At 50.9% G+C, this 23,000-nt stretch overlaps 1 protein-coding gene across 1 annotated transcript; it reads left to right on the top strand.

The window, feature by feature from the left end:
• The first annotated feature begins 19,470 nt into the window (after positions 1–19,470).
• Positions 19,471–22,412, top strand: A4GALT (alpha 1,4-galactosyltransferase (P1PK blood group)). Its single transcript, XM_068971606.1, has 2 exons — positions 19,471–19,531; positions 20,950–22,412. The coding sequence occupies exon 2, from the start codon at positions 20,990–20,992 to the stop codon at positions 22,055–22,057; it is 1,068 nt and encodes a 355-aa protein (XP_068827707.1). The 5' UTR covers positions 19,471–19,531; positions 20,950–20,989; the 3' UTR covers positions 22,058–22,412.
• The last annotated feature ends 588 nt before the right edge of the window (positions 22,413–23,000 follow it).

Here is a 23,000-nt window from a genome sequence, read left to right as displayed (position 1 = left end):
TTCCCCGTGGGTCTGAGTTGGTACCAGGACAGGGTGAGACAAGGTGGCTGCCGGGGGCATTTGTAACCAGATGGGAAGAGGAGTGGATAAGAAAAGGGAAGCTTAATCTGTGAAAACAGCTCTTCCCTGCCCCACCCTCACCCCCACTGGCTGCTGCACGTCCTGGTGGGGGCAGTTCCACCTTCAGTCTGGCCACCCAAGCTGTGCTCATTGCTATGCTCCTAGTGCGCTCTTATCTCCTGTTGACTGCCCTGCCCTGCATGCTGTTGCCTTCCTCCTTCTCTCCAGATTGGAAGCTCCTGGAGGGAAGAAACTTGCAAGCCTGACATAGTAGGTGTTTACTGCCTTTTGCTTGAATGAATGAACTGAAAGTTGGGGGGGGGGGATTTCATATTCACATCACTTGAAGATGTGCTGTGCTTAGTCACTCAGTCATGTCTGACTTTGTGACCCCATGGACCGTATATACACCAAGCTCCTCTGTCCATGAGGATTCTCCAGACAAGAATACTGGAGTGGGTTGCCATGCCCTCCTCCAGGAGATCTTCCAGCCTAGAGATTGAATGACCGTCTGAGCCACCAGTTATCACTTGGAGATAACTATTATTAAAATTTGCCAAACTTTTTAAAAAACACATTGGTACATATTGGAATGGGCTTCTCTGGTGGCTCAGTGATAAGGAATCCACCTGACAATGCAGGAGACTCAGGCTCCATCCCTGGGTCGGGAAGATCCCCTGGAGAAGGAAATGGAAACCCACCCCAGTACTTTTGCCTGGGAAATCTCACAGACAGGGGAGCCTAGTGGGCTACAGTCTATGGGGTCATAAAGAATCAGACATGACTGAGCGACTAAACAACAACAAATTTGGATGCCTTGTTTACACAAACGTTGCAGATTTCTCCTCTTTCCCTAATTCTTTTTTCATATTTTTCAATGCTTAGACATTGTGACGTCATATTTAGTTAATGAGTTTCATTTGACATTTAGGTTTTGTTGGGTGTTTTTTTTTAATATTTGGCTCTTTTAGATCGTGTTACATTGAGTTCATAGATAAATTTATGCATTGCTGGATATTTTTTTCTGGAGAGGGAATTACCTGGTAGTCAATGTAGCATCAGCTGGCTCTCCAGAGGAACTGCCATTGTGTACTTCCTTAGGCTGTGAACGTGCATTTCCTGTTATTTCCCGGAAATGAAATTACTGGGGTCAAAGAGCATGAACATCTAGTATCTTTGGGTGATTCTTATTCACTTGTTTGAGTTCATCAGTGAGACGCTTGCCCCTTGTCTGGTCTCTTGGTGGCAAAGATCTTCTCCCAGGTTATGACTAGGCTATTACTATTTTTGCTGCTGATGGTGTGTGCATTTGAGCAACACATTTAAAATTTTTATTTTACTGTGTCTGTGCTTTTGGATAAGGGAGACTTGGCTGCATTTATAAGCTGATGGGAAAGAGCCAGGCGAGGGAGTGGCTGAAGTCCCTGAAGAGGGAGGGGCAGGTCAGTAGATGAAGTCCCAGAGGATGCTGGAGGCGGGAGAGGGCTGGAACTGGTCTAGAGGGGGGCCTTCTGAGCTGGTGAGGACAGGAGGTGTGAGGGAGGGGATGGGAGGGCATCTTATGAATCGGCTTTGATCTTCCCAGAAAATAAAGTAAAAAAAGCATCATCGGCAGGTTCCGGACCTGAGGCCCCCAGCACCCTATGCTGTTTGCCAACCTCATTTCCCTTGAGTCCTCCTTGTTTCCCTGGGAGGTGGGAGGTAGAAGGTGTTATCAGCCCCATCGACAGACTCCAGAGGGAGGGGAAGTACCTTGAAGGGTTCCGCCTGCCCTTGAGCGTCCTCTCCGACCTCCATCTCTTGTAGCTAGCAAGAAACAGTACCCATCTTCTGTGTCTAGAGCTTGGTGAGTGAGCATCCCTTCCTCTCCTGCCTGCCTCTGTTTGTCTTCCCTCTGGACAGACCCCAGTGGGGCCAGGAGCTTCCAGTTCTGCAGAGCTGGCCGCAGGGACTAGGAGGGCCCCTTCCATTCAGGGCAGTGCCCCAAACACTCCTCTCACCCAGCAGGAACCAAGTGCTGCAGGGGCAGCAGAGCCTTCAGGATGTCACACCTGTGAAAAGTCTGAGTTGCTGGGTAGACGTGAAAGTAAAACAGAAAAGTGGTCCTTACATTCCATGAACAGCTTGATTTAAAAGTGCAGACGCCATTGTCCCAGATACAGATATGGAACCCAGAGACACCCCCACCCTACCCTGAGTGTCTGTAGTCATCGATTGCTTTTTTCCAGAAGCTCCCAAGGCAATCTCCTGATTTGAGGACGGGCTTCTGGCTCAGACAGTAAAGAATCCGCCTTCAGTGCAGGAGACCTGGGTTCGATCCCTGTGTCCAGAAGATCCCCTGGAAAAGGGAACAGCAACCCACTCCAGTATCCTTGCCTGGAGAATTCCATGGACAGAGGAGCCTGGTGGGCTACAGTCTATGAGGTCGCAAAGAGTCGGACATGACTAACAATTTCACTTTTCTTTCCATTGATCAAGCCCCTACCTGACTTCTGGGCTTTTCTTAACCTGATCTTTTTTTTCAAACCCCCTCAGCCCTCTTGAGCTGTCAGTCCCATCTTACAGATGAGGAACTGAGAGTCAGCCGCCTCCTCTTGACCACAGCAAGATCTGAGCCCCTGGCCACAGTGCAGTCCCAGTTGAACGGGACTGGGCTACAGACAGAGTTATTTCACCTGGCTATTTGAATCCCAGGGTGTTTGAATCCCAGCTGGGCCTCGGTTTCCAATCTTAAACTGTAATTGATAATAAGAGGACCTGCCTCACGCAGCTACTGGGAAGATTACATGAGTTACTGAAGGAGAAACCACTCTAACCAGTGGCTGTGCATGGTAAGCCCTCAGGAAATATGCACCGTTGTTGTTATTAAACCACATAGGTCCATTCCTGACAGGCAGCTTTTAATAAACGCTAACTTGGCCACGCCCGTCTCTCTTCCGATGAGAGGATGGGAAGGAGGACCAGCCCTGATGCTGGAGAGAACTTGGACTTTTTAAGTTCTCGAGACCAGTGATGACCTGTATCGAGAACAGATTGGCATTTCCTTTGGCCTAAGCCGTTCATTTCTAGGAAGGGTCTTGCAGAAGTAATTAAGGATGTGTTGAGAGATCTAAGTGCTAAGATACCACAGTGTTGTCTATAAAAGCAAAAAGCCACATTTCCAGCAGTCAAAGTGCAAAGTGAAAGTCGCTCAGTTGAGTCTGACTTTGTGCGACCCCATGGACTATACAGTCCATGGAATTCTCCAGGCCAGATTACTGGAGTGGGTAGTGTTTCTCTTCTCCAGGGGATCTTCCCAACCCAGAGATCGAACCTGGGTCTGTGCATTGCAGGTGGATGCTTTACCAGCAGAGCCACGGGGGGCTCAGCCACAGAGGGGCTCACAGGGGGAAGCCCCTCCAGCAGTCAAGGTGGGCTACCCTGGAGAGGTAGGGCGGGGAGCTGTGTCTACTGACATAATTGAGGCGCAGCGTGTGTTTCCAAAGAGTTTAATTCAGGTAGAATTTACAGCCTGTTGCGCACGTCCAGTTTGATGAGTTTTAGGAAATGGGTCTGGTTATGTAACCACCACCACCTGGTTTCAGGAGACAGAGGCCCCGCATATTTTTAAGTGAAAAATAAGACAAGGTGTAGAGCAGTGTGGGTAAGGGTCCCTTTCTGCGCGTCTCCTGGACACAGCCTGCGTAAACACTGCTCCGTGTGAGTGGAGGCGGCCGAAAAGGACTGCAAAATGCTGACGTGTCACATACCCTCACCTCAAGCCTTCAAGATAAAGAGCAAAGCAAGAGCTGTTCACTGAGAGTGGTGACTGGACGTCCCCTGCCCTGCCCCCCAGGCATGTACGCACACATACACACACATCCCTCTAGAAAAGCTGGGAGCCCCACCAACCATGACCCCACTGTTGGCTAAGTGTCTGTGTACACGCACTGTGGAAACACAGAGGCAATACTCAAAGGTATGAAGAAAACCATGACAGTATTTTGATGGATTCTTGGCAAATGGCAGCTCGTCTTCCCTACGATGACTGAGAGGTTGCTGGGTCGGGAAGGTGGAGGGACATTTTGGGAAGAAGGAAGAGCTTGCTTCAGAAACTTGGTGTTCCCAGAGCCTAGTGCCTTGAGCCAAAGAGAAGAGCTGGGTTTTCTTGAAGCTTTTAACCATCATTTTCAAAGGCATTGAGGATATATCGGGATGGCTGTCGTGTCATCACGCACTTATCGTGCACCTGCTGTATGCCAGGCCCTCCCTGATTTAATATCAGGCTGAGTGGGCAGCATCTGGCTTAGTGCCCACTTTCCTGCAATCCCAGTTCACTCCAAGACCAAATTCACCCTGGTGGTTCCCCCATAGGACTTGCTCAGGGGCTCTGAAGGTCTGCCAGGGGTCTGGGCTAAGGGGGAGCACAGGGTTTGGGGTGAGTGCTGTTCACACTCCTTTGGAAGGTAGCCACGAGCTCCTCCTGGTGTGAATGTGTGCAGAAATGGGGGCCCAGCCACAGTAAGCGTCAATATCTGGGTGGCTTCCTAGGTGAGGAGAGACTTGGGGGCACACATACCTGGGTGGTGCCCATCCCGCCTCCCCCCTTCACTAGCCCAGCAGCCCCTTTGCTCTGCACCTGAGTTTTTCATTGGTAAGACGGGCCACCGCGGTAGACATGGAGACCCAGGGCGCGTGGTGTTCAGTGGGGTGCCTGGTAGGCGGTGTGTTCCAGACAGATGGCAAAACTTCCTTCGTACCTTTTCTGCTCAGGAAGTTCCTGGGCAGGGGAGTGTGGAGGGATGTTTTGAGAAGAGGAAAGAGTGGGTTGCAGAGGCTTGGAATTTCCAGAGCCTGGTGGCTTGAGCAATAGAGCAGACGTCAGCTCGGCTAGTCTGGCGGTCATGCGCCGGGAGCGGGCAGGGCTGGGGAGGCACAGCTTGCCGGACCCCAGCACTGTGGGGTCTGCGGGCTTGTGTGGGGCTGCAGCAGGAGGCGGCTGGGGTGGCGCGTTGCAGGACAGGGACCGAGAGATGGAGAGAGCTGGGCTGGGCTGGGGGGAGGGAAGGAGGGGTAGAGCGGAAATCTGTTTAGCGGAGCTGTGCCCCAAATTCCCTCTCTCCACTTCCCTCTCCCTGGATCATCACAATAGCCTTGTAACACATTCCTGTTGCTTGCTACACATCCCCTGTGATTTAGACCCATAAAGCAGCCAGGTCGTAAAGATTTCTTTAAGACATAAGTCACACTAGGGAATTCCCTGTCAGTCCAGTGGGTAGGATTTGGGGCTCTCACTGCCAAGGTGGGGAGCTAGGATTCCACAAGCCACACAGGGTGACCCCCCCAAAAAAGTCATGCTATAACCCTTTCCTCCTCAAAATTGCCCTCTGGCACCCCCTGCCAATCAGTTGTCAAGTCCTCCCTGTGGCCCTCAAGCCCGCTCCCCAGCCCAGCCCAGCGTCCCCTCTATCTCTCTAGCCTCTCCTGGTGGTGACTCCACGGTCAGTCCCTCAGGCACACATGCCTGAGGGCCTTTGCACTCACTGACTTTCTTCCCTGGGCACCCTTTCCCCAGAAATCCATCCAGCTGGTGCCTCACCTCCTCCTGGCGTCTGCACACGTCAGCTTTTCTAGAGAAGCCATCCATAACCATTCCGCACCCCCGCCCCTGGTCCTCCCAGTCCAGGGTCGCTAAGAGCAGATGTCTGGGTGTCCAGATCCGTGGTGAGTTATCACTCCCTGCCTGAGCAGAAGGTGACTTCACCCTGATCCTGAGAGCTGGAGCCCAGGCTCTACTGCAGAGTGACCTTGGGGGGCTGGGATGGCCTCAGGGAAGATAAAAGCCTCTGAGACTTTCAGATGCAGACATACCTGAGAGGAGATCCTGGCGCCACCCCCCTCGACCCCTCCCCCCAGCGAGGTACTAGCCATGAAGTGTTGGGAAGGTCACCTTTCTCTCCCGGGACAGGTGCACACTCGGGTACTTGAATATGAAGGGACACGGCATGCGACCATATTTTGTGCCCTTGGATGGTGAGGCGGGAACATGTCAGTTACACCTTCTGACTGTTGTCATCTGCGCGGGCTCAGGGTTTGCCGGTTTGCAGATGGCACTTCCCCTAGATTAGTTACTCATTTCATCCTGGCTTTCTGGGCAGTTTAGGGATCATTCATGCATTCTTTCAGAAAATATGTATTAAGCACCTTCGATGTGCTAAGGTCTGTGCTGGCCCTGTGATGAGTCAGAGTGACCTTGTTCCTGGCCCCCTGGGAGCGGGCATTGTTTTCCAAGATATGAGTGTCACTGTGTGTTTAACCAGTCTCTTCAAGAAGACCTTGGGTTGTTTCTAATCATTTGCGGTTGCAAACAAACCTGTGAGCGGTACAAATATCACTTATCTGTAGGATAAATTCACAGAGTGGGACTGTGAGGCAAAAGGGTACGTGAATGTGTAATTTTGATAGATGTTGGTCAGTTACTCTCCACCCCTGCCAGCACTGTACGGATGCCCGTTTCCTCAGAACCTTGCCTGAAGGATGTGTCGAAGTTTTAGATTCTTGCAAATCTGATGGGTGAGAGATGCTATCTGACTGTTTTGACCTGCATTTTTCTTCCTTACAAAAAGCTCCCCCATCTTGCTTATCTGTTTAAGCATCAGTGTGTGTGTGTGTGTGTGTGTGTGTGTGTGTGTGTGTGTGTGTGATGTGATGTGACCTTGGCTCATTTTCTTTTGGATTGTTCATTTTTTCTCCTTGATTTGTGGGATTGCTTTCTAAGTTAGAAAAATGAGATGTCTGGTATCTGAGAGAAACAAAAGCCATCCCAAGATGTCACTTGTATTTTTTACTTTCTCAGTATTTTGCGAAACGTTGCAGGGAAATTTTTTCTTTTCATGACTTCTGGATTCCATGCATAATTAAGAAAACCTTCCCAACTCCGTTTACTAAGGAATTCACTCGTGTTTTGTCTGAAACATTTATTATTCCATTTGGGGTTTATCCTGGGCATATTCTGAGCTATCCGCCCATCTGGTTCTTTTTCCCTACTGACTTCCCTGCTTGCCCAACAGCTGTATTAAAAGATCTATTTTCACTCGCGCATTTGTAGATGCTGCCCGTGTTGGATATGCAAATACCATACTCTTTCTGTGATTTGTTTCATTGCCCTGTTTATATGCAAAAACTAGGTTCTTTTAATTATTGGTGCTTCGTGTGTCAGTCTCTGAAAGACCAGTCCTTCTTCATGTCTTCCTTTGCTCAGAGTTTTCCTGTAGGTTTTTGCTTACTTTTCTTTTTTAAATTTTATTTTATTTCTCCACTTGGCTGGGCTGAGTCTTCGTTTCTCTAGTTGCAGCGAGTGGGGGCTGCTCTCTAGTTGTTGGGCTTCTCCTGTTGCAGAACACAGGCTCTGGGTGCACGGGCTTCAGGAGTTGTGGCTCACGGGCTTAGCTGCCCGGTGGTATGTGATCTTCCCAGACCAGAGACTGAATCTATGTCCCCTGCATGAGCAGGCAGATTCTTTACCACTGTACCGCCAGGGAAGTCCCTTGCTTATTTTTCTAAATAAACTTTAGAATCAGTTTGTTAAACTGCAGACCCGAGTGCAGTTTATACATTGGCTAAGAGAACATCGACGTCTTTAAAAAGCTGAATCTTCCATCCAAAAACACAGTGCAAGTTCCCACTTGTTCAAGCGTACTTTGCATTGTCAGCGGCTTTAAATTTTTGTTCACATGAATGTTAAACATCTTTTGTTAAGTTTAACCCTAAGTACTATGATGGTGGTTGTGAGTAGGAGTCTTTTCATTATATCTTCTGCTTCCAGCTGCTTTTTTATATTTGTGTATGTGTCTGTTTCCTATCACCTTATGGTATTTCTTTATTAGTAGGAGTTTTTCAACAGTTTCTCTTGACTTTTCTAGGTATATAGTAGTATTGTATAAAAATAGCAGTAATTTTAGCTTTTTCTATTTGACTTTTGGTGGGGGTTGCCCCCTGTTTGGAGAAGAAAATGGCACCCCACTCCAGTACTCTTGCCTGGAAAATCTTATGGATGGAGGAGCCTGGTAGGCTGCAGTCCATGGGGTCGCTAAGAGTCGGACACGACTGAGAGACTTCACTTTCACCTTTCACTTTCATGCATTGGAGAAGGAAATGGCAGCCCACTCCAGTGTTCTTGCCTGGAGAATTCCAGGGATGGGGGAGCCTGGTGGGCTGCCATCTATGGGGTCTCACAGAGTCGGACACGACTGAAGTGACTTAGCAGCAGCAGCAGCAGCCCCCTGTTTGTATCATAGCTTCACTGGTAGCTCAGACAGTAAAGAATCTGCCTGCAATGTCAGAGACCCAGGTTCGATCCCTGGGTCAGGAAGACCTCCTGGAAAAGGGAATGGCAACCCACTCCAGTATTCTTGCTTGGAGTATTCCATGGACAGAGGAGCCTGGCGGGCTGCAGTCCATGGGGTGGCAAAGAGTCGGACATGACTAAGCAACTTTCACTTTCATTCAGTTTTTATAGCTCTAATTTCTCTTGTCGAGTTGCTTTGATGAACACTTCCAGTGCCCATGAGGGTGCTGGACACTTTGTCCTTTTCCTGTCTTCAGCTAGAGTTCCCTCAAGTATGAAGCTGAGTGTTCACACTCCTGTATGAAGCTGGCTCTTGGCTTTGATGTTGATCTACATAATTTTCTTAAGGAAGTATCCATTGATTCCTAATTTATCCAGAAGGTGTTGGAAACCTTGTCAAATTACTTGAGCATTTCTGGGGATAATAGTATGGTTTTTCTCCTTAGATGTATGAATTTGGTGAATTATATTAAAGACATCCTAATATTGAACCATCCTTGCATTCCAAGAATAAAACCCACTTGGTTTTATTTTGTTTTGTTATGACCAGGGACTGACCCAGGGCCCCCTGCGTTGGGAGTGTGGAGTCTTAGCCACTGGACCACCTAGGAAGTCCAACCCACATGGTTTTGATTGTTCACTCTTTTGATGTGCTGTTGAGTTCTATTTGCTTTTTTTGTTTAGGATTTTTAATTCATAAGTGATATTGGTCAGTAGAGTGTCTTGTGCCATCTTTCTCAGGTTTTGATGTCTATATTATACTAATTTCAATTCTTTATACTTAACTTAGACTTATCTGGTGGCTCAGTCAGTAAAGAATCCGTCCGCCTGTGATGCAGGAGACCTGAATTCGATCCCTGGGTCAGGAAGGTACCCTGGAGAAGGAAGTGACAATCGACTCCAGATTCTTGCCTGGAAAATCCCGTGGATGGAGGAGCTTGGTGGGCTACAGTCCACGGGATTGCAGGAGTCTGATATGACTTAGTGAATAAACCACCATACTTAATTTTTTTTCAAGTGTTCCCTCTAATATTTTGCTATTTAACACCTTTAAAAGCATTGAGATCTTCTGTTATGTAAATTCGTAAAATTCCTCTCTAAAAATGTCTTATTGCTTTTGTTTCTTAATGGTCTTGTATAATTCTATTTCTTATGTAAAAGTTGGCCTGTCTAGACTGACTGTTCTGGCAACAGTCTTGATTTATTATATTTGTCTAGAAATTATTTTTTTCAGGTTGCAAATGTTATTTGCAAAGTACTATCTTAGGATTAAAAAAGTTTCCCTCTGCTTCTTTGGTTCCTTTCCCATTTGGCATGACTTAGTTTGCACTGGGTGCTCACTCCTCATCTCCTCAGTTCTCTTGTTTTCTTAATTAGGTTAATTGTGATTTATATATTTCATTGAATTTTTTCCAAAGAGCCCGTTTTTTGGCCTAATGTCATAGTTCTACTGCTTATCTGCTTCCTGACTTTTTTCTACTGTAATTTTTCTTTCCTTGGTCTTCTTGTTTATTTTCTAACATTTTAAGAAAAGGTTTAGGTTCTTTTTCTACCATTTTTCGCCTGCTGGTTTCTTTCTTCTTATAGGTCCTGTTTTACTTGTCACATGTATTGGAGGCTATAAACATTCTTCTGATAAATCTGCAGCTGTGTCTTATAGATTCAGATTCTTCAGTGTTTTGATATGGTTGTTTTCTAGAAATGCCATAGATCCCGTTTGTACTTCCCTTTTGACTCAAGAATTGTCCAAGAGAGAGGTTTTGTTTTTTAAAAAATCTTCCTAACTTTTACGTTAATTTCTAGTCATACTGCTCTGTATTTATAAAATGTATGTTTTATGCTTATGGGTTTTGTTGAGGTTTTCAGTTTTCATAAATGTTCCATCTGCTCTTGAAAGTGACTTATTTATTATTATGATCAAGAATTTGATATAGAGCAGTACTTTTTGATTATTTTGTAGGTCTTCTGAATTATTTTGTGTTTGATCTGCTTGTTTCTTGGACTCAGAAAGGTGAATTACAGTCTGTTATTAGTGTGTTACCATCTGTTTCTCCTGACATCCCTGTAATTTCTTCTTCCTGAAAATTGCTGCAGTGTGTTTGACGCCTTGTGAATTATACCACTTAGCATTATAAGTGGCCTTTCCTTGGCTCATTTAGAGATGCCTGGCCTTAATTCCCATTGTCAGATACTAAGATTATGGCTTCAGCTTTGTTTTTGTTTGTACGTGTCTTTAAACGTTTGCTCATTCTTTCACTTTTAACCTTCTAAATCACTTTTTTGATGTTTGTGTCTCAAGTACAAGATAGAGTTGGAATTTGCTTGGATCTAAACTAAAAAAGCCTTTTCCTTTGTATAGACAAGTCAGATCTGTTTATATGTATTGATATGGCTGATATCTATGACCTGCTGTGTTCATATGTACGCATGCCTTTGTGCTTGTGGGAGGGCTACATTCCTCTTTGTATATAATATACACACATATGTATTTACTTGTTTGGCTGTACTGGGTCTTAGTTGCAGCATGTAGGACCTTTCATTGTGACATGTGGAATCTAGTTCCCTAACCAGGGACTGAACCCAGGCCCCCTGCCTCGGGAGCACAGAGTCTTAGCCACTGGACCACTGGGGAAGCCCCTGGGAGGGCTATATTCTGATGAAAACAAACAGACAGACAACCCAAAACAAAAAATAGGAATCTTTCCGATATTTGGGAAAGCTTGTAATTTGTTCGAGTGGCTCCATTTTTAATATTTATCCTTCATGTCATACTCTCAGTCCCTTCTTTCTTTAGGTAGTGCCCGTTGTTTCTCTTCTATGAACAGCAACACATTTAACTTGCTTCTTCTCCATCCTCCCCTTTCTCTAGTCACTGGTCATCTCAGCTGATACTGTGCTGAGTGAGGCGTATATTGTTTCCATCCCGTGCTTCTGGAAGCGCTCCGTCAGGCAGTGTTTCTGACGTTTGCCACTTCCTGCTCATGCAGTGACATGACAACCTGAAGAGATGTCCGCAGCTCGGAAAAAACCTCTTGAGGCAAGAGCGAAGCACTCTGAAGAAGTGCTGCGCCACCCACAGTCGATGCAAAGTGTGAGCCAAAGGTTAATATATGGTTGTCCCTTAGTATCCACGCAGGGAACCCCCACAGCTACCAAAATCCTCCCGCACTCAAGTTCAGTGATGTCAACTGGACTTGATGCTGCCATGTAGGAAAGCGCAGACAGTGACACTGAGGAGAAATCATTCAGAAGAATCGGGTTTTACGTGTGGTGAACCTTCAGGAACACCTTACTCAATTTATTTCACTTATATTCCTTCCTAAGGAGTTCCTTCCTTCCTTCCTTCCATCCTATGTATACACAGACGTGATAGGTGATTTTAAAATCTAACTTAGGAAAAAATTCTTGCAAAAGAAAAATCCTACGTAATAAGAAAGCAGAGTGGCTTTGCTTAGTTGGCAGCGTTTTTATTTTTTAGTGGTTCACGATGGTGCGTCTTATTAGATGCAGTAACATGGGGTGGTGTTATCCTTCTTCGTATCCCTTTGCGCTCTAAATACGCTCAAGCTTTCACCGCTTTAGTTTTTACCCCCAGCAGTTAGAGATGAGGCCACCAGAGCTTGCTCTACTTTCCACCTTCTTTTTGCCTGTCCTACCAATTTTTTGTTTACATTTTTACGTTGTCTGACTAGACACCACTGTCGTTCCATCCTGCCATCCTTATTCCTACCTCTTTGGTGGGTGGAGAGGAGCTGAAGTTAAATATATTCAGTCCTGTTAATAATGTTAGCCCAATCACCATTCGGTTTTCTGTACTTATTACTCATAATCCATTATTGCCCAAGTCCTTATATTTTGAAACTTGGTGTGTAACCTTAATATTTAAAGAACAGCTTGGCTATACACTCAACCCTCGACATCTCTGGGTTCCACATCCACAGAGTCAACCAACTGTGAGTCTAACTTATTAAAAGGAAAAAAATTCCAGAACATTCCAAAAAGGAAAACCTGACCGTGCTGCACACTTGCAACTATTAATGTAGCATTTACATTACTGAGCAACTAACACTTTCACTTTTCCCTTTATATTGGGTATTATAGATAATCTAGAGATGATTTAGAGAATTTGGGAAGTGTGTCTAGCTTATATGCAAATACTACACCATTTTATGTCATGGACTTGAGCATCTGTGGATTTTGGTGGCTGTGGGAGTCCTGGAACCACTTCCCTTCGTGGACACGGAGGGATGACATATATTAATTTTTGGCTCACAATTTCTTTCCTTGAGGATCCTGTAGGTGTTGCTCCACTATCTGTCACTGAGTGTCTGCTGAGAAATCTAATACCAGCCTGACTCTGTTTCCTTCATAGGTCTTTCTGTGTGCGTGCTCAATCGCTCAATCATGTCTGACTCTTTGTGACCCTACGATACTGTAGCCCACTAGGCTCCTCGGTCCCTGGGATTCTCCAGGCAAGAATACTGGAGGGGGTAGCCATTCCCTCCTCCAGGGGGTCTTCCCAACCCAGAGGTCGAACCTGGGTCTCCTATATTGCAGGCAGATTCTTTACCATCTGAGCCACAGGTAGCTGCCCAAAGATTTACTTTTGTGTCTTTATAAAGTTCATTCATCTAAAAAAATAATAATAAAGTTCATTCATTTTGCTAGAAAATGTCTTGGGACTTAACCATTCTGGGTCACTGATCTCCAGTACTACATGGAGTCCTGTTTCGATTTACGAAATGAAATCGTCCCTTATTTCAGAAAAGTTTTCCTGCATTATAATTTTAAATATTTATTCTGGCCCATTGTTTTCACCTTCTTTAGAAACCCTGGTTATGCATTTGTTGTGTCTTCTTTACGTCTTTTCTCCATCTTCTTGAATTCTTCCACTCTGTTTCTTTCTATTTGGTTTTGCTCCCCTTTCCTCATTTTAACCCCTGTGCCTCTTATTGTACTTCGTGCCTGCTCTCCCTGGGTTTCGTGTAGTTTGGTCTTCATTTCTGAAATGGTTTTGTCTTTTTCTTCCAGTTCTTTCCTGAGGTCTATCAGTTCTCACCTGTTGTCTTCATCTTTTTCAAGAACTTCTCCCGCTCTTGTGTTTCTGCTTTCTGGTCTTCCTTCAAGCAGGAATTACTTTTTTCTCAGGGTTTTGTATTTTACTTGTTTTCAGTTCATGCTGCCATTCTGGATTAGAATTTTTGTTTGTTTTGTGGCGATATTTTTATAGTGACTCATCTTATAAGGGAACACCAGTGTTCCTTTCCCTCTTCATTCATGTCGCATCTTTGGATGGATGTTGTGTTTATGCCTTTTAACAATTTTTTTTTCCCCTTTATTTGAATTAGCAGAATTTTCCTGGACCAGCAACTAATAGGAGGTTTTGATGGAAGTTGGGAGACAGGCCAGGATCGTTCTCTAGATTTCTCTCCTGAAAGACTCCCTCTGTTGTCACAAGAATGGATTGTCCCTTTAATATACGGTCTTTCCCTGCAGCTTCCCTTCTGTTGGCTCTCAGAACCCAGCCTGATTGAAGAAGCCACCGCCTCCAACCTTGAACCCTCCTGGTTCATTAAGCCCTTGGCTCCTGTCTTATTTGTCTTCCTTTTTTTAATTTGTTTATTTTTTGGCCACACCCCATGGCATGTGGGATCTTAGTTCCCCAACCAGAGATCACACCCATGCCCCCTGCACTGGAAGCACAGTCTTACCTACTGGACCAACAGGGCAGTCCCTCGTCTTCCTTTTAGAAGTGGTGATTGCTGTGGTCCTGCACTGCTGGGCACCCCCGGTCCCACACTCTTCCCCACCCCCACTGCCGCATCTGCTGGTTTCAGGTGCCTTGTGCAACACTCGCATGTGACTTGGAGTTTATGAGTTTGTCCTGCTCCTGGTTTCTTTCCCTAATGCTGTAGCTTGTGGTTTATTTTTTTCCTTTCCCTCATGGCTCAGTCTGACATCAGTAGAAGAGGGGAGACTCAGAACTAAGAATGTGCCTCGTTCCTCTTGGAGACAGAGGGCTTCTCCTATTTTTCCGTCTGTCGTAACCCCTCCAAGAGCAAGCCGCTGCCTGCTAGATTCTGGCTTCAGGAATTTCTGTCCTCGGAACAACCTACAGACTTTGGAGGGGGAACATTTTGTAACCTCGGCTCTGAAAACAGCCACTTGTACCAGGATCGCTGCCTTTTAATATCCATCAGTCTTAATCAGGTATGCCCTGAAAGAGTGGGGATGGGGTCCGTGGGAGGACCGGACAGCAGCTCCTCCAAGTAGGGTTTGGAAGCTGGAGATACTGATTTTTCACACCAAGGAGGGTCTGAATTCTAAGACCAAAAGCCCACGCCCCTCAATTTTATTAATGTACAGGGCATGGGGGCAAGCCCAGGCCCAAGGTCACAGAGCCAATCGGTGGCGGAACAGAAGCTGTCAGCAGGGACCTGGGATTGAATTCTATACTCCATTTCCTGGCTGGGTGACCTGCCCCAGGATCCCTCGGTGTATAGCCTCCATATCTGCTCAGCCATTAACTTATCAGGGAGGTAGATCAGCACAGGCCCTGTGTTCCCACAGTTAGAACTTTCGGTTAGTCCGGCTCTCCCTTCCCCGTGGTGCAGAAGGAATCTGAGGCCCAACAAAGGAACGGGAGTTGCCTAAAGTCACAGAGCAATTCGAGCGGGGCTGGGCAGACCTGCAAGCCCCCTCCAGCCCCCGTGCCACTAGCATGGACCCTTGGACAAGTCACTTATGTTTTCTGAACGTTAAACAGGGGAGCGGGTGCAGGAATGAGCTGGAATAATCCTACAGCCCTCACTGGGGATCAGGCTGAACTGAGAAACGCGCTGATCCCAGCCGGGGCCGGTCGGGGCCTCCTGACCCCCATGAGATGCGTCATCCTCAAGCAGGAGGATGCAGTTGACTCTGTGATCTTTTTTTTTTAATTAACCATTTTATTTTATTTATTTGTATTTTGGCTGTGCCTTTTTGTCATGTGGGATCTTGTTCCCCGACCAGAGATGGAACCCCAACCCCCTGTGATGGAGGGGCCGTCTTAAGCCCTGGACCGCAAGGGAAGTCCTCCCCTATCTCTCTGTCACCCATGGCACCCCCACCTCCGCCAGGTCCCCAGCCCTAAGTCTCCTGGTACTTAATGAATCCCTGTGTCTTTGACTTGATATGGGGCACAGGTGCCAATTGGGGCCTTTGGGGAAGAGCTAGCTTGGGGAAGAGCTTCCTTGGGGTGAGGGGAGGCAGCTGCTTATCCAGTCCTTTGAGTGCTGTCAACCTGGCCTTTGGCCCCTGTCTGTCTCTGTGTCCTCCCACTGCACCCCTGCCCCTATGCAGAATCATGGGGTCAAGGGCCAGAAGGGGCACCCCAGGGTTGTTTGAGAGGGAAGGAGATGGAGAGAGAGACAGACCTGGTGGGGCAGCAGGGGAGAGGAAGGGGTAGGAGGGGCCAGGGACAGAAAGGAGAAGAGAGGAAGAAGCAGGTGGGGTTGCAGCGTCGACAGATTGCCGATTGGTTGATTGGAGAAATCTTTGGAAGGTGCCATCCTTTGCTTCGAGGCTCTTCTCTCCTCTCCGGTCAGGGTCCTCCCTCCACGTCTGAGAACAAGGTTCCGCCAGCTGCTACCTCTGCAGTCCTAGGGGTCTCCAGGAAGGAGAAGGACCCTCTGGCAGTGTCTCCTCCATCCTTCCTATGCATATCTGCGCACAGGCATTGGTTTCCAAACCCTACACTGCCCCCAGCCGATAGCAGAGCCAGCAAGGGCCACGTGCAGGTCAAGATGCACGTGGTACCCAGGGCAGCCTCTGCACTCCCCTCGCACAGGTGAGGAAACTGAGGCCCCCGGTCTTACATGACCTGTCGGGGGCTTCCCTGGTGGTCCAGTGGCTAAGACTGCACACTCCCGATGCAGGGGGCCCAGGTTTGATCCCTGGTCATAGAACTAGATCTCACAGGCCACAGTGAAGATCAAAGACCCCACGCGCTGTAACCGAGACCCAGCACGGCCAAATGAATAAATGAATAAAATAAATCAATAAAAAGGAGAGAGGACTTCCCTGGCAGTCCGGTGGTTAAGACTCCTCACTTCCACTGCAGGTGACTTGAGTACAATCCCTGGTCAGGGAACTAAGATCCTGGAGGTCATGGGGCAAGGCCAAGAAAAATTATTTTAAAATTTTTAAATCATTTTTTAAAAATTAAGTGACTGTCACAGAGGTGGAGGACAGGTAGTTGCTCGCATCTGCTGAGTCCAGAGCTGGGTCCTGGCTCCCAGGGCCCGTGGGAGGGAAACACTGGAGAAACTGCAACCCTGACGTCTGGTTGCATGTGAGCTGGTGTGAGAGCTGAGTTCTAGTCCCACCTCGACTGTGATTCTCTGTGTGGGACTGGGCATCACTAAGCCTCCATTTCTCCCCCTCTCGTGTGAGGGGCTGGGCAAGTCGCCTCTAGTTTGGGACAGTCGGTGGCTCCTAAGCCTAGTCAGTGCCAGAGAGCTCCCATCCCGCGTTTACCGGGTCTTGTCCTCGTCCTTGCCTGATGAGCAGGCCACCAGCATCCATGGTGCCTTCTGCGCTCTGGGAGCAGAGCGTGGGGCCATCACTGTGGCTGGCGAGCACTGCACAGCCAGTGCCCAGACCTGAATCCGTGCCCACCCCCAGAGTTAGGAGTAGAGTGTATGGAAAGGAAATCGGGGTGCAGTTATCAGAAGTGGGAATGGATGATGGACCACCCAGACCAGCAGACGGCCACCCTGTCTCCCCTGGGGACCCCAGTTACATGTGACTTATAACCCTTTTTTCTGCCATGGGCTGGACCCAGGAGCCCAGCGAGGGTCAGAGGTGGAGGCTCCCTACTGGGGGGCAGGGATGGGTGTAGGCCATGGTCGAGGATGAGGTCCCAGAGCCAGGTCCCAGCCTTTTCTAGACCTATGAGCTTGATGCCCTTGATGCCGTGCTCCTGAGGTGGGAGCCACAGAGCCAGTGCCAAGGGCCAGCTCGGAAGGGGACTGGTCAGACCTTCAGCCTTCAGTCTCCGCCAGCCCTGCACTTCGTACCCTTCCTTCCTCCCTGAGCTGGACACGGCGGGTCTTGATGATGGGGAGCCACAGAAGGACTTAGAGCGGGATGTGACTGCAGTTAGGTGCTAACAGGGAGTACCTCCCCAGGGCAGGGCTGGAGATGGCGGCCGGGAGACAGGAGAAGGTGGCAGGAACGTGCCAGGCTGGACTGACAAAGGCCAGGACTTGGGCTGTGAGGCTCTCCTGGGGACTGGAGAGTGCTTTGGGCCTGAGGTCACATGGCTACTGGGCTGCGGCCAGCTTCGCGTCATAAACGGTTTCCATTCCTGGGTCTTGGGCTCCGGCACCAAATACGGTGCTGCTGCTCGCGTCTGGCTCCCTCAGCCACGGCCAGCACATCCTGCCTCCTCTACAGGCTCCTTTCCCCACCCCAAAAACACAGCCCATGGGAGAGCCAGGACCCCACACAGCCCCGGCCTCGCTCCATCCACCGCCCGTCTGTGTGCCCTCAGCAGAGTGGTTCACAGAGGATTAAAAATACTCAGAACCAAAATAGCCTCTCTCCCTGTAGGGGAAAACCAGGGCCCAGGAGCACAAGGTTATGGGTTGACATCAGCGGCTCTGCCACTCACAGCCTGGCTGGGGCATCCCAGGCAGCTCTCTCTGACCCCCCAGCGGCTCTGCCGCTCACAGCCCGGCTGGGGCATCCCAGGCAGCTCTCTCTGACCCCCCAGCGGCTCTGCCGCTCACAGCCCGGCTGGGGCATCCCAGGCAGCTCTCTCTGACCCCCCAGTTTCCTCCCCTCATGTGCTCACTGACTATTTCCTCACTTGTTGACTTGCTAACTCATTCATCTGCTGATTCATTCATTCACTGATCACTCACTGATTGGCCCCTGCATTCACTCGCTTGCTCCTTTATGTAAGTACAGACCCACACGCTGAGTCACTCACTTACTCAGTATTTATTTATTACATACCAAGACCCAGGCAGTATTCTAGACACTGAAAAAATAAATAAACCTACACCAGACATACCTGTCCTCATAGGGGTTCTGTTCCAAATAAATAACCAAAACGGACAAGTACACAAACATACAGTGTATTAGAATAAGTTCTAGGGCGAACAGACCAGAGGCTGTGGGGTGTGGGGGAAGCTGGGATCTTAGAGGGGCCGGGGCGGGGAGGACGTGGGAAGATGAAGGAGCCAGCCCTGTGAACATCTGCAGAAAGAGCATTCCGAGCAGAGGGAACCGCAGGTGCGGAGGCCCGGAGTCGGCAGCCTGGGGGGATGGGTTTAAGGAAGAACCGGGAAGCCAGGTGGTGATGGGGAGAGAGGCAGGTGTGAGGTCAGGGTGGGGGGACGTGCCACCCCCTCATGAACTAGGCCTCCCACCTCACTCATCATCTGAGCAGAGGAGCAGCCTGGCCATATTTGCGTTTTTAAATCGTTACCTTGGCTGTTGCCTGAAAAATCCCATGGACAGAGGAGCATAGTAGCTTACAATCCGTGGGGTCGCAAGAGTCGGACGCGACTGAGCGACTTCACTTTCTTTCTCTTCTCTTCTGGCTGTTGAGTGAGTGAATCAGGCCGTGAGTCCGTTTCCTGTGTGACTGCTGTGTACCCAGCGCTGAGCCGGGCCCTGGGGAGAGAGAGGTGTGCAGGTCTCCTCCACGCCCATGGCTGACTCCCTTCTCATCGAGTGTCACCTCCTCCAGGAAGCCGCCTGCTCCCGCTTTGCTGGCCCCTTGGCTCCAGTTCCGCCATCATCGGGTTGATTGCCTCTCTCCACGTGGTCTCCCCTTGAAGCCGAGCACTCCTCCAGGGCAGAGCTGCGCCTAACTCTTCTCTTCTCCCCAGCATGTTCCCCCAGGGGTCAAGAGAGTGGAGGACAGAAAGAACAAGTGAGCCGCGGGCCCGGCCTGCCTGGCCCATGTGGCTGGGAACCAGCTTCACCCTGTCTCTTGCCATCTTTTGCAGATGGATTTGCGGGCATGGAGAGCGTAGGGAAGGACCCGGTTCCTGCTGACAGAGAAGGCTGGCTGCTGACCCAGGGCGTGTCTCCAGGAGGCCGGCCAGGCTGCCCGGTTCCCCACCTCGCCGCCATGGGCCGCCCAGGCTGGTCAGTTTCCAGCCCATGCCGTGGCCACGGTTCCTGGCCTCAGCCTTGGGGAGGGACAGGCCCCACTGGGCAAGTCACAGCCTCCTGGGACCCCGCTGTGACCACAAGACCCCTCTCTGTCCTGGGGAAGGGTTGACTATGGCTCCCCCAGGCTGCACCCAGTGTCCCACCACTTGCACCCAAGCTTCCTGGCCTCTAAAGTGGAAACTATGCAACTGTGCCCTGGCGTTACTGAGGCCTGGATGGATGTGGATTCAGGAGAGTAAGCACTGGCCACGATTCTGTTCATAGGACTGTCCGGGTCAACGTGTACTGAGTCCCCAGGCAGCATGTCTCAGTGGTGAGAGCACAGACCTGGAGCCAGGTGGCCTGGGTTCAAACCCCCTGCCCTGCTCCTGGCCAAGCAGAGGACTCTGCATGTGTTACCGGACCTCTCTGTGCCTCAGTGTTCTCACCATGTGAAAGGAGGATGATTCCCGCCCCACAGGGTGGCTGTGTTTAATGACTTAATATGTTTGAAGTGCTGAGAAGGCCCCCTGACATGTGCATGGTGGGCAGTCAGTATTTGCTGAGTGAATGAATATAATCCTTGCTCCAGTATGACTGTCCTGCAGCTGGTTCAGGCAGACACAGGTCCCATGTATCCCAGGATTCACACGGTCCCACCACAAGCCTCTCTTGTTCCTCCCAGCCTCCTGCAAGGCACCCGGGAATGTTCCTGCTGCCGGCCAGCCACAGCCTGGGCATCAAGAGAGAGTGTGGGTCCGAGGGCAGCCGTGCTAGTCAGGTGACAGAGTGACAGCTTATATAGCACAACCTCCCTGTCCCCCTCCCTCCAAGCAAGGGCTGGGAAAGCCAGGGGCCCGGGAGATTCTGTCATGTCCACCCCAAGGGCTTGGGGACCCAGCAAGCATGCCCATGTGCCTGGAGTCTACCCGTCCTGCCTCTGAGTGAACTTGCATGCTGGCACCCAGCCCCCCAGGCCTCCTGCTGAAAGTCCCTGTGGCTGCAGGCAGCCCTTCCTCTTATTCCAGCTCCAGGCCCAGCTGGTGGAACCGAATGGGGCTGAGAGATGCCTGCACTGGGTCTCACATCACAGACTGGCAGTTCAAAGGGGACAGACCTTGCAGAGAGGCCAGAGCCTGCGCTGGGCCCATGCTGGCCTCACATTGTGGGTGGCACTGGCCCAGCCCTTGGGGAGCTCGCCAGTATATCACAGAGTGGAAGGGCCTCTGCCCACATCTCAGCCCATGGCCTGCTGCTCCCACTGTAGAGCTGAGGTCAGAGAGGGGTTCCTGAGCACCTGGCCGGCCCGTGGGGTCTGGAAGCCGGGCTCAGCCATGGCTGGTGTCTGTGGGCAGTGCTCTTCAGCCGGGGAAGCCAGCAGGCTGCCTGAGTGTGGTGCTCGTCTCTTACAGACCAGCCGATTCCTGCTGGAGGCTCCTGACATCTGGGGAGATGACGTCGGCGCCCCCCGACTGCCTGCTGCGGCTGCTCCGGGGCACCCCGAGGCAGCGAGTCTGTACCCTGTTCATCATTGGCTTCAAGTTCACCTTCTTTGTCTCCGTCATGGTCTACTGGCATGTTGTGGGAGAGCCCGGGGGCCAAGGCCAACTCTCTAACCTGCCTGTGGACGTCCCCTGCCCCCACGTGGTCCCCCCAACACCCCCGCCCCCCGGCACCCTGCCTCCAGGCAACATCTTCTTCCTGGAGACCTCTGACCGGACGAACCCCAACTTCCTGTTCATGTGCTCCGTGGAGTCAGCCGCCAGGGCGCACCCCGAGTCCCCGGTGGTGGTCCTGATGAAGGGACTGCCTGGCGGGAACGCCTCCCGCCCGCGGCACCTGGGCCTCTCGCTCCTGGGCTGCTTCCCCAACGTCCAGATGCGCCCCCTGGACCTGGAGGAGCTCTTCCGGGAGACGCCCCTGGCCGCCTGGTACGCGGCCGTGCAGCGGCGCTGGGAGCCCTACCTGCTGCCGGTGCTCTCAGACGCCTCCAGGATCGCGCTGCTGTGGAAGTTCGGCGGCATCTACCTGGACACGGACTTCATCGTCCTCAAGGACCTGAGGAACCTGACCAACGCGCTGGGCACCCAGTCCCGCTACGTCCTCAATGGCGCCTTCCTGGCCTTCGAGCGGCACCACGAGTTCATGGCGCAGTGCATGCGCGACTTCGTGGCCCACTACAACGGCTGGATCTGGGGCCACCAGGGCCCGCAGCTGCTCACGCGGGTCTTCAAGAAATGGTGCTCCATCCGCAGCCTGAGCGAGAGCCGCGCCTGCCGCGGCGTCACCACCCTGCCCCCCGAGGCCTTCTACCCCATCCCCTGGCAGAACTGGAAGAAGTACTTCGAAGACATCAGCCCCCAGGAGCTGACCCGGCTACTCAATGCCACCTTCGCGGTCCACGTGTGGAACAAGAAGAGCCAGGGCACGCGCTTTGAGGCCACGTCCAGGGCCCTCCTGGCCCAGCTCCACGCCCGCTACTGCCCCACGACGCACAAGGCCATGAAGATGTACTTGTGAGGGGGCCTGCCAGCTCACCTGCCTGCACGTGGCAGAGAGGAGCTCTGGAGCCCGCCTTCCCAGGGGAGGCTAGATGGGAGGGCTGGAGATGGGGAGGCTGGGCCTCTGCAGCCCCAGGGTCTGGGGCAGGTGGTGGGGAGGATGGGGAACTGTTGGCCAGAGAGCTGTTACTGGAGGGCGCACTGCGGCGCCTGGGGCCTGCTCTGGTGGGCCACCCCCTGGGCCCGCCTACCATCACAGGGTTGAGACGACCATTGGTGGGGGGAGCGTCTCCAGACAGAATGAGCTGGAGTGAGCTGGCTGAGCACACCTGGGTCTTGTTCACAATGGGCAAGCCTGGTGAATTTGAAAGCACCTCACAGAGTGGCAGGCTGGGCTGAAGTGCCCATAAGGTTGGGGGTGCGGGGCGGGGGGGAAACAGGAGCGGGTAGGAAGGAGGGGGAGGAGGCAGCTGGTGGAGGAGCTGGGCGGCAGACCCAGTTTCAAGAGCCCAAGGGATGGGGCGCTTTCGGGGTTTGGTTTCTTTTTTCCGGGGTGGGCAGCCAGCAGAGTTGGCCTGGGAAGCTCTTTGGGGAAGGCCCTGCCTGTCCACCCCATCCTTTCTCCCAGAGACGTTGCAGGAGTGACACGGGCCAGCTGCCCACTCGGGCAAGGGGCCTGGAGTCCTTTTGGCTCAGGAAAAGCATTTTAAAGAAAATACCCCCTACCCTGCCCGCAGTAAACAAATAAAGTGAGTCACCCACATCCAGCGCTTTCTGGTGGCTGAAATGCATTCATTCGCACCGCTCTTGTGAGCTCCACCCTGCAGCTGTGGGCAGGCATCTGGGTGGGCAGTGGTGGTGACTCGCCTGAGCGCACACAGCCTGCCTTGGTCAGAGGGGTCCAGGGCTGCTGGGTGGGCTCTGGGCCTGGGTGCCGGAGAATGACTGTGGTGGGCAAGGGG

Source organism: Capricornis sumatraensis, chromosome 4, assembly GCF_032405125.1.
Source record: "Capricornis sumatraensis isolate serow.1 chromosome 4, serow.2, whole genome shotgun sequence".
NCBI classification, from domain to species: Eukaryota; Metazoa; Chordata; class Mammalia; order Artiodactyla; family Bovidae; genus Capricornis; species Capricornis sumatraensis.
Note: the sequence above shows the minus strand (reverse complement) of the source record. Positions and strands in the feature narration are given on the sequence as shown.

Excerpts from the sequence above, each read along its gene's own strand:
- A4GALT (XM_068971606.1), top strand. The coding sequence starts at position 20,990 with ATGACGTCGGCGCCCCCCGACTGCCTGCTGCGGCTGCTCCGGGGCACC.